At 37.7% G+C, this 11,754-nt stretch overlaps 2 protein-coding genes across 2 annotated transcripts; both read right to left on the bottom strand.

The window, feature by feature from the left end:
• Positions 1–1,860: 1,860 nt before the first annotated feature.
• LOC113041839 (nuclear receptor subfamily 5 group A member 2-like) lies at positions 1,861–6,020 on the bottom strand. Its single transcript, XM_026200418.1, has 7 exons — positions 5,921–6,020; positions 5,208–5,323; positions 4,954–5,095; positions 3,607–4,358; positions 2,625–2,744; positions 2,207–2,354; positions 1,861–2,121 (listed from the first exon to the last, which is right to left on the bottom strand). Exons 1-7 carry the CDS (start codon positions 6,018–6,020, stop codon positions 1,874–1,876), a joined length of 1,626 nt encoding a protein of 541 aa, XP_026056203.1. The 3' UTR covers positions 1,861–1,873.
• Positions 6,021–7,446: 1,426 nt separating this feature from the next.
• Positions 7,447–10,999, bottom strand: LOC113041827 (heme-binding protein 2-like). Its single transcript, XM_026200416.1, has 8 exons — positions 10,887–10,999; positions 10,706–10,765; positions 10,492–10,573; positions 9,597–9,717; positions 8,278–8,417; positions 8,031–8,194; positions 7,825–7,926; positions 7,447–7,708 (listed from the first exon to the last, which is right to left on the bottom strand). Coding segments are annotated over exons 1-7 (648 nt in total). The 5' UTR covers positions 10,889–10,999; the 3' UTR covers positions 7,447–7,708; positions 7,825–7,847.
• Positions 11,000–11,754: the final 755 nt, after the last annotated feature.

Below are 11,754 nucleotides of genomic sequence, written 5' to 3'. Positions count from 1 at the left end.
CAAGGGGCGCAGCCACTCTCCTTTAAGTCACGTCAAGTGAACAAATCCCACGCTGCTGTCCATTTTGAGTCCGTCTTGCTCCCTAATCCAACCACTCTGTCTTTTGGCCTTCCTAAAGTCAGTCTAGACATCTCGATGTTTGTTTTCTTAATGACCTAATCTAACTGGATGACTCAAGCTTTCGGACCTCAGGGGAGCATGTTAAAGACTCAAATATTTTTACTTCCCATTTGCTTTAGTTAAGAATGAATGAAAAAGTGAAAAGATGGCAGAACACGCTGTTGATTTCCATTAATGATACTCAAAAAATGAAGGAAGTCTTTTTACTCTGTTAAGCCGTAACTGGAAAAATAATGTAAGAAAAAAAAAAATCAAGGCTGATTTAATATACTGTATATCTGAATGATGTTTATTGCTGATTCTTACATTTTTGACAATGATTTGTATATTGTGGAGATTTGTAAGCATTGAATAAGCTACCCTGCTGCTTCGCTTTTAGAGCTGGATGTGCTGGTGTGAATGAGTGTGTGAGCAGGGGACCGGGGACCAGACTGAGACAGATGGTGAGAAACCGTGAACACAAATCTGATATTAACTCTATGTACCCAGAGCTGAGTGAACAAGTTGTCCTATTTGGTGTCCCAACATGCAGCAGCACAAGTGATATTCCAATAGTGAACACCAACAGAAAGTGATTTAAAAAAAAAAAAAAACATTAAAGAAAGTGATAAAAGGCAGATGAGCAGCCATGGTGTCTATTATGTTGTTTCTATTACTATGATCTATGAATAGTCTCAAAGCTGTCTAACTTGGCCTTATTTGATCCGTGGATGGCTTAAAGTTGTCTTTTTGTATAAAAGGGGCATTTAGTCTGTTTCTCTTCATCAAAGCACTAAAACAACTGATTCAGTCAGGCCACCCTTTCCTGTCTTAGTAGAATCAGATGAAGTACTTCACAGATTTGCCTAAAGATGTACATATTTTTGAAAAGAGCGAAAAAAGAAGAAAAATTGAAATGGTTGAATGCTATGTTTCTGTCAAATGAATGGGAGATGTGTGGGCTGCTTGTGTTTGTCTGTTGGGTAAAACATGATGGTTTAATGTAACTGGATTCTGTGCAATTCTGTAGAATGTTAGGTCACCTAAGGTGTATTTATTGGGTGAGGAGGAGCTAGAGTTTTCAGTTTTGTTTCAGACTTTATTATTTATGTTCTTGCAAATGTGGTGATTCACTCATTCATTTCAGAAAGCACATTAATGTTTAGTATTTTCCTTTTAATGTTTCCATGTTCATGTTGGTAGTTTTTGTTTTCTCCCAAATTCTTTGATTATGGATCAATCCCATGTGACCGGATTAGAAAAATAAAACCATTTTTAAATAATCCCAATTATTTCTCATCATCGCTGATTTTACTTAAGTTCTATGTGTTATATACATTGTATCCACTTTTTTCTCGCCATTTCATTTTAATTTTTTAGAAATATGACTTGATAATGATTTTGATTGGCTTCATGATCTTCAACCTTCTATAGCTGCATAGACACAGGACACATGATATCAGACCATAGCAATACACGCAGACACTTTTATTGGAAATTTATTATGATTTATTATGAGCCTCTGTGTCTTTTTATACAAATTACAGTGTTTGAACACTTGCGTTTTTGACTGGACATGATCCATAAGTGTAAGTTGAGTAGTAAAAAGAATGTGTAGATGTGCTTTACATCTCATAACACCTGAAACTAGTTTTTGTTCCTATTGTTTGTTTGTTCTATTTTTAACTAGACATCTGGACTTGTTCAAAGCTCACAATTATTAGATACCAAATATATGAAAGCATTTCCAAAAACAAACTTTATTTTGATTGTCTCATGTGTGCTTGGCATGAAGCATTTCAGTCAGCAATGAGTTGCATGGCAAATCTCCCAGCAGGTGGCGCTGATACAGGTATTCCTCCACCTGTAGACTGATGCTGCGCACCTCTGGTAGACGGAGCAACAGTTGTCCAAACTTGTCAGGGTGACCTGGGTGGGTTTGCATAGTGTGGTCCATCAAAGCCTTGTTTACACGCTCTTGAGTTTGTTCTACCTGCCTTTGATCCAGTACTGATTTAATGTCTGCATTAAAAACACATGACCCTTACAACTCTGGTCTAACAGGAATCATTTAGATTGAACATTTTAAGAAGGAAATAAAACCCACCTGGATTGAAGAGAACCAGATATTTGAGACACACAAACTCCTCTCTGTCTAGCTGTAGTGACCTAAGCTTGGAGACAAGGTCCTGGGTTCTGGACACCAAACTACTAAGAGTTGCTCCAGCCTGACTGAGGATGGTTGATACTTCAATCTGGTACAATAAAAATAAGTCAAAGAAAATGCAAAGACTAACAGACACTAAACTGTAATGAAGGAAACTGCAGGGTTTCCCAGTCCCGTTAGTGGAGGCACACCAATAGTACAAATTTCCCAACTCTTCCAAATTCGTATCACTTGATTCAACTAATCAGCATATAAGTAGAGATGGGTCAGATATGGGAGGTATCCACAATGTGACCTTTTGGTGTGCCTCCAGGAACGGAATAGGGAAACACTGGCTTAGTGATTGAGGTGTTCTTACCTGTTGTCCAGTAATCAGACAGATGCTGCCACCTCTCCCATAAGCCACCTGCCTACATAAGTAATCCAGAACAAGAAGCTCGCTCCAGCAGCTCTGCAGTAACACCATTTGATCCTCCACCTGTAAGAGATCAAGTACTCTATTTATGCAGCAGTAGCCACTTGGAAAACTTATACCGGGGTTCTCAACTCTGGTATCTGAGGTCCACTTTTTTGTCCACTTTTTTTCTGCGGAACTTACCTCCAACTTAATTAAACTCACCTGTCAGTAACTTTCTAGTAATCCTCAAGACCTGAATGAGCTTGTTCATGTGTGTTTGATTAGGGTTGGAGTTAAACTGGACAGAGTTGAGAACCACTGACTTAGGCAATTGGTACTTGAAAATACTACAATTGGGTACTACAAATGTAAACCCTATCCCTGCTGATAATATAAGCATGTATGTATTTTGTTATATACCCTAGCCCCAAGCATGGGATGCTGGCATTCTAAAACAGTGAGATTTCTTGTTTCTATTTTGCAACTTTCAACTGCAAGTATTACTGGTGGATAGTATGACCATGGTGCTCCACTACTTAGACTTGGATCTGACCAGCGCTTGCTTACTTAAACTAGGCAGGTACAAATAGGACATGTCTCTGGATCAGATTCCTAACAATCAAATTTTAGGGATATGCAAAGGGGTAGAGTTAGGATTAGGGTTGGTTTTAGAGACATTCTCCATTCTTACCAACCAACATTTTCCCTGTGATTTTACAGGGGTTATGGTAATGGTTAGGGGCAGTGTTTGTTCCTTTGAAAGCAATGATGTTGTAAGACCAACAAAAAATGTTAATCCAGGAATTGCATGGATGGTTTACAGTGACTAGCTCAGAGCAGAAGACACATTGATACTGGTCTTTTCAGCAGTGATGTTGAAGATTACACTAACACATAACACAATGCATCCAGTGTATGTACGATCATATGCAAACTCTTCTACCTTGAGCTCCTTGAACAGTGTGCTGTTTCTTGCCCACTCCACCAGTCCAAACAAAGTCTGGTCAGCCATTTTGCACATGATGCTGAAGGTGTTGAGGCAGTCATGTTTTCCGCGGCAGGCCTGTTCTTTTTGGAGGCTTGCTAACACCCGCATGCAGAGCTGCTTCTCATCTGGCTCAGCCTGTAGGAGCTCTTTTAGGAAGCATGAACTAGGGGTTGGCGTTGAACTGGGTATCAGGTTATGTGCTGGAGTTGGAGTGGAGCTTGGAGTTGAGGTTGGCGTGAGTGTAGCAGTGGGTGTAGGTGCAGGTGTGGAGAGAACAGTAGGAGAGATTGGAGCAGGGGGTGTCACAGAAGCAGAGCTATAGCTAAAAGGGAGCTCTCTTTTCTCAGGAGAATATCCTTGGAAGCCTGGATAGCACAGCGTATGGAAAGGTAGGGATGGATCAGACAGTGTCCGGTCTCTGGGCATGGTGCAGTCCAACAGCATGGGAAACTCGGACTGGCTCATGCTGGGATGAAAGGGCTGAGGTGGGTGGTAATGGTCAGAGCCAAGAGACGCAGGGGAGGGGTTGAGGACATGAAAATCATGAGGCGTGGTAGGTACCAGTGCTTGTGGTCCCTCAAATTTGACCCTGTAGGGGACAGTGTTCGTCTGGTAGTAGGTCCCCCTTTGCTGTTTCAGATGCCTGTCCCGTCGGTATAGAGGTCCAAACTTGTTTCGGCCACCTCTCATTCTGTCCGCACGTACAGCTGTGAAAAGTAATTTTACAATTAACTAAACCCATATTGTGATGGTCAAAAGAGCATGGTCAATTCTCACAGTCCTACATTATTGTTTCTCAACCCAGTTCCAACATTAAACATTTTTTTACTTTTCCCAATCAAACACCTTCAGCTCTTTAGAGACTCCACCATCAGAAGTGGATGGGTAAAATAAGGGAGACATCCAAAATGTGCACTGCTAGGCGCTCTCCAAGATAGGTTTGAGAATCATTACTCTAAATGATCAAACTAGCATTGTAAAAAAAAAAATGTAAGAAAATATTGACTTTTCATAAAGATTCTAAACTATTAAAGTTACGTAATTAAATATTTTTTGCTTGTGTGCACATTTCATTTTTTGCCTTACTGGGTCATCAAAGATTGCTATTGCAATGGTTTATGGTTTCAAAGATAAGTGGAAACTGGATCAAAGATATCACGGATTGCTAACTGTGAATATCTTTCCATATCTCAGAGACAATAACCTCATTTTCCCTTGCACAAAGTCTTTTTTTTAAAGAACTGAAAGAATATCTACCAAACGTAATGCTCATGGAATCATTGTTTGAGTTTGCAGGCTTACCTTCTTTCTTCATGCCAACAGCTAGACATTTCTGAAAGCGGCAGTAAGGACATCGTTTCCTCTGGGCTGGGTCCATGGGGCAGCACTGTGCGTCTGCACATGAATAGCGCTTGTTGTTCTGTACAGAGCGCTTAAAAAAGCCCTGGTGAGAATATCTGTCTTTAGTGCTTAAGAGTGATCAGGATGTAGATTTTATTTTTGAAATGAAAGCTACTAATGTGTTCTTGTTACTGTCTGGCTGGTTGTACACGTACCTTACAGCTCTCACAGGTGAGTAGACCGTAGTGATATCCTGACACCCTGTCACCACACACGGGACAGCCCTCTTCTTGAGTTGCCCTACCGTCCGGGTCTGGCTTTAACTCCTGAGCTGTGAGATATTAAATTCATTCAGTTGTGAAGTGTTAATGTTCCCTTTGTCAACTTTCTTTCTTAAAATATCTCTTTCTTGTCACCTTTAGGAAACCCAAAATAAAAATCAAGAAGCCTACCGTAAGATAATTGTCTAGGAGAGGGGTGTATGGTTGAACCATTTTGTGACCAGTCTTTCTGATAAATCATCACGGCAGTCTATGATATCTCAAATTGGCTTAGTCTCTTATCACCCGATTGATTAAACACCGAGATATAAGGCTTGCATAATCCTAACAGTTTGATGTTTTCAGCAGTCAAAAGACAAGATAAATAAACTGACTTCTGAAAAGGACTGCTTTTTTTATATAGAGAGTTGCTGAAGCAATTATCTATTGAATGAAATAACAAATCTTTTCTCAGTATGCGTACTAAACATGACCGAACTGTTCAGCACAATCAAATCATTTATAAAGGTTTTCAGTATTCCTCAACATTCTAAATAAAATCTCTATTAGTCAGTGACTAAAAGTTTACTATTGCCAAATGTATTACATTAGCATTTAGTGCTATTGCTAAAGCCATTGAAGTGTCTCAGATCTGAAGCTCTACTTACATGTCGATGGTCCCTCTTGTGACACAAGGTCCTGTATGTACTCAGCAGAGTGGTGGGCTGTGGGCTGGGGGTGATCCAGGGGGTAGTCTGAGATGTTCATTGTCCATAGGAGAGGGGTGTCATGGGTCTTTGTAAGCTCTCATTCATAACTGTACAGGCCTCCAGGACTCAGAGCAGGACAGGGAGGAAAACAGACGCAGGGTGTCTCACAGATGGTGCCGTGTAAAGGCCCTCAGTCGGACTTTGCTCGATGCTGAGGGTAATAAATCTGAGTCTGTCACACCTTCCCAACAAGCAAGACCTCATTCATCCAAGGTGCATGATCATTGCAGGAGCAGAATATATGCAGGGTGGCACTCACCATAAGAAAAATAAACGCAATAAGATCTGATGCAATCCATTCATGAATCTTCCAAATGGGACTTCTATAATTCGTGTTGATCAGACCAACCCAACCTCAGAACCTGTGTGATTCCCCAGTGTTTGGTAAACTCCCAAGAAGCAGAACATACATTTTCATTACAGTCCTCCCTCTTTCTATTCTTCCATATTTCTGTACATTTAGATTACTCTATTGCTCAAATGTGTGCATCAACAAACATAATATATACTGTGTATACTTGCTAAGTGAGTTTACAGCACCTTTGGAATCAATTGCAAAACAGCGAGTCTAGTTCTGATGAAGGCAGCAGGTAAGTAAAGTTAAGTGGGGTCTGACGTCAAATGCCATAAAACAGTTCAAGGGTGATAGATTAACCTGAGTAATGAAAAAGACACATTGTGTCAAGTTAAATGAGGTATTGTTTGGACTCTTAATGAAACCAAAATGTGTGCAACGGCTAAGGCTGTTCTTTGAAATACAAATAGCTGGTTGATGACGAATTTTAGCTATCGAAAAAATCTATTATATGTATAATGTAGAATCATTGTTCTTGCATTGTTGAGCAAAAATGACATTTAAAAATTGAAAATATGGAAAAACTTTGTTCACTAAGAATACAAACAAGCTGCTTGGGCATCATTCTTTTTTCTTTTTTTTCTTAGTCTGTAAAATTGTGGAGTGTAGTGAATGCCAAGCCTTGAAGGAAGATCCCAAATCCCATCCACAACTCATGTTCTCTTGACATGGCACTATAGGTGGCACTATAATGCACAGTTTTACTCTGTTGATAGTATTTAAAAGCTATATATACAATTGTGCACGTTTTATATCATATTTGATACATCATTTTGGCCAAATGGTATGATACAGTGAGAAAATGGAGCTCACATTAGAAAACAACAAAACAACTCATAGATTTAATTCAGAGGCCCAAACTGATAAAAAAATATTCAGTTTGATGCACGTTTTTTTGTGTATATGCCTAGAAAGTAAGAGGAAATAGCCTGCAATGCAAACTAAGTGATATCAATTTCAGTTGTCACTCTATGTACTAATAATGTCAAAGTAATAAAAATATATTTCAACATTTATATAGTTTTTACACACACACACAGACACACAAGATTATTACAATGTTGGCATTTTATTTTCATCACAGCTGCTTATAACAAATGCTTATACACCAAATACCATACATTGGAGACTTTTTTTTGTGTGACAAATTCCCTTTTTTTTACATTGTCTACTTAACAAAACCAAAACCTTTTACAGTATATGTGCTTATGGTATAATATCCTACAGTAAAATGTATATATCCTATACTCATTAGAAAAAAAATTGTTATAAGTCAATTAAACCTGCTATTACTATAGCATAGGGATAATGCAGTTTTGTTCTCTGTGGATCTGAAAAAATACAAATAAATGTCTAGTTAGACACAATTGGACATAGTTATACTATTACTTTATAATTAATTACTAATTACTAAGAATTATTTTTCTTATTTAAATGAACCATTTACCTTTAAAAGACACCTCAGCTAAATTATTCAGTCTTAGGACACACAGGCTCACCCTTGACAATATACCATGCCTCATTGTGCCTGTTCATAATCTTCATTGGGCTGAAACACACACACACACACACACACAATAAAAAACATAAGAATTACAGAAATTAAAGAATGTTATTGGCAGAAAGGAGGTCTCATCTACAAGCTGCGCGCACCTGTTATAGCCGACATTATAGTAGTATCCTGTCTCATATGTAGCCTGTACATTGTCCAGCGATGTCTTCAGACTCTGAGCCTGCGATCTGGCCACAACTGACATCATCCAGCCCCCGTAGCTTTTGACATATACTTTCATATCTGGAGTGTCTGTAAAATATATCTGCAAAGAAATTTAATTAACAAAGGTAAAGAAAAAAAAGACTCAGTCCAATAGAAAGCACAGAGAATATCAATGAGACTCACAGATGGATCGGTAGGTTTGGGTGGATTGGCCTGGTAGTTGGAGGGCAGGAGGAAGCTGAGAACATAGACTGATGACTGCACAATGCTCGCGCTCTCAATGACTTTAACAATCACTGGAGCAGTCATGTCAATCTTTGCACCTAGAAAATAAGGACAATCAGTTGATTGAAGTTCTCACAAACTTGATATTTGTATGGTACTAGTACCATTTGTTGTAGTTTAAATTATATGTATTAATAATTTTTTTATTTAAAACTACACATTTGTTTTTCACACGTTGTTCTGGTTCCCATCTGCTGTGCTGCTGAGTGTTTTGCAATTGTAGCTCTGTGTAACTTTGTTTTTCTTTTTGAATCTCTATCGTTGTATCACTCTCTGATGTTTAAACTGCTAAAATATTACTTAATTCTCACCACTAGTGCAGAGCATTAGCATTATGTTAGTCTGTTAGCTCATCATTCACACCTACGATAACTTTTCTCTCTCTCGCTGTGTGTTAAGTCGGACTCATTCAGCAATCACAGGGAGTCATGGCTTCTTCTCCTGTTATTGTCACCTGTACTGCTTGCCACATTTTTAGCGTTGTCTGTCAGTGGCATTTGTGGAATTTTATTGGCTTGGTTAAAATCATACTTATCTGACCGCCATAAATTTGTAGCAGTGAATGAACCGGTATCATATTGATCACAAATGCAGTACAGAGTACCACAAGGCTCAATACTAGGGCCATGAATTTTCATGCTTAACATGTTACCTTTGAGAGATATCATCAGGAAACATAGTGTTAACTTCCACTGTTATGCTGATGAAGGATTTTCCCCTCCAGTTTAATCAATACTAACTACAGATATTGTCTTATTATTTATAATAACACTGTGTAGGTATGATGACTTAGCAACGACTCGCAGCGAACATTCTGCCTTAACAATGTGTTCCAAACTGCGTGGTACTGTCAATGACCAGATATCAACTCCGCACAAGTCAGCACAAGTACACAGATTGCATGTATTTTTGACGTAACGATCATTCATTGTATGAATTAAAAAGTTTTTAAAAATAATTTAAATGGATTACTATTAATATGAATGTATATTTGCATTTTTAGCGTTAATGGTTTAAGGTTGGATGGTCACTCATTGTCCAACATAACTAAAATGGCACAAATCCCCCCCCCCCCCCAAAAAAAAACCTGAATGTCTGTTTGTGAATAACAATGAATATTTGTTGTGTACTTGGATGAATACGAATTAACAATTAATAGGCCCGCCACAAAGCCAGAGGCCCCTCACAATGTATGCAAAACCCACAAACAAACCCACCAGCCTCATTTTCTCCAGTGATGTATTTATAAAGTTTCCTGAATGCTCTTGCAGTTGCCATTTCCATGAAATAGGATTCAGCTTCTGTTGTCACCCACTTGGCAGCACCATAGTGCCGTACCTGTAGGAAAAGAGCACTTATCATTACAATGACATTTCTTAAGATACATTTATTAAGTTTTTAAGAATATTCTTAATTGCAATACTTGCAAGAGTGCTCAAATATGTTCTTAAAAGTATCTTTTTTTTCTTAAGAAGAAAGTGACTGTCTTTATCTGACTGAATACATGGCTGAGCTTCCTGCAGATTACCCTAATAATTAGAATAAGCGCGCACAATATTATGTCGTATTTATAGGCTAAACTTCAAAATGAGCTCCCCATCTGACTCGTTTTTCTAGAGTTGTAATTGAATTTTGAAGCAAAAAGTCGCGTTACCTGTAAACATGACTTGTCATTATTTACATCATCATCGCTCTCACTTCAGAAAACTCGTGCACATCCCTATAAATAGTATTACTGTGTAGGCTATTGTATGTTGCTAGAGTTGTTGTTATGCTTAAATATAAGATTTGATTTAGAATAACCCTATAAGTTCAATAAATCATTAATTAGGCATATATACTAGGGCTATTCAAACTTTATGAACTCATTTAAGATTTTTAAGAAGATTTCGTTTCAAAAAGTTTTGTCTTAAGGACAACATTCTTAAGGAGAATTTTGGGGAATTGAAAATATTATCATTTTTTTCTTCAGTTAAAAAATAAGAATAGAATTGCAGTTAAGAAGACTTTTCTTTTCTTTTCTTTAGAATGTTTCGTGAGTCTGGCCCCAGGTTGATGTGCTTGAGCTTGTCTTTTAATACATTCAGTTTCTTTAAGTAGATCTCACCTCACCTCATAATCTTTTCCTGCACAAACCAAGTCGAACAGAAAACATTCCTTTGTCTCAGTGCAGTAACTGGATTCACTGGAGAACCTGAGAGATGCAAACACAAGACATGACACAAGAATATATATATATATATATATATATATATATATATATATATATATATTCTTTGTTGTGTGGCTATTTTACAGCTGCAAGGGAAGCAAAAATGATTCTCACCCAACTCTTGCATCTACAGTCACTGCAAAGAGCAGCACAATCACTCCTGTCAGGCAAATCCTTTAAGACATTTAAAACAATTTGAAAGAATGAGGTTACCTTTAGGGAACTCCAGCAGCAACTTCAAGTAATTTTTACAGCATTGTAAAAAAAAAAAAAAGTAAAATGTTTCATAACTTACATGTTGTAGAATGTTTTCTAGCTTGATGCTGGTCAGAGAGGAAGAATGGAGGTGTGCTGCAAGCTGCTGTTATTTATACACGCAGTGTTATGATCTCTGTTCCCTCCTACAAGACGCGCCCCAACCTAATAGTCATGTAAGCACATTAAGTAAGAGAAGTTATCTCATCCACAAGGGACACTTTTTTATTTTATTATTTATTTTTTTGGTCAGACTGTCAATTACATTAAATTTATGTAAAATAAGCGAACATAACCTTTGAACACAGACTGACCACACCTAGACAGTCAGTTTAAGAAGGATAAATGTCAAAATTGCTTAGAGGAATATTTTTTTTTTAGGTGACCACATGCAACTTTAGTAAATGGACTGAAGTTGTTGGCCCATATAAAGAGTTCAATAAATGCAAATTTATCCATTTTGCTTTTCTCTTCATATACATCCAATTTATCATGATAGTACTTTATAAAAATATTAATAATTATTTAACGCATGGTTAGAAATGTGAAATTTGACCAAGTGATTACAGTGTACCCAAAAATGTAGTCTTGAACTTTAGTTCTGTGCTGGAGTGTCCAATTTCAGCCAAAACAGTTTAATTTGACAAATTATAACTATACTGTGTTCTCTGGCTTAAGCAAAAATGTCGAATTGTGTGATTTCCTTTATTGCTCAAGTGTAGATCTCCTATTTGTTCGTGTTTCATTCAGGGTATATACAAAGGTTTAGTTGTTAAAGGGATTATTCTTTGTCTTGTTTTCAGTATTGGTGCTATCTGGTATCTTTTGTTTAGGGTTTTGTAATGGTTTTACAGGTGTTGGGTGTAGCAGGGTGTCTTGTTTCATGCATTGTACAGTTCATCATACAT

This window comes from Carassius auratus, chromosome 3 (genome assembly GCF_003368295.1).
Source record: "Carassius auratus strain Wakin chromosome 3, ASM336829v1, whole genome shotgun sequence".
Taxonomy (NCBI): Eukaryota; Metazoa; Chordata; class Actinopteri; order Cypriniformes; family Cyprinidae; genus Carassius; species Carassius auratus.
This window is presented reverse-complemented; position numbering and strand designations above follow the sequence as displayed.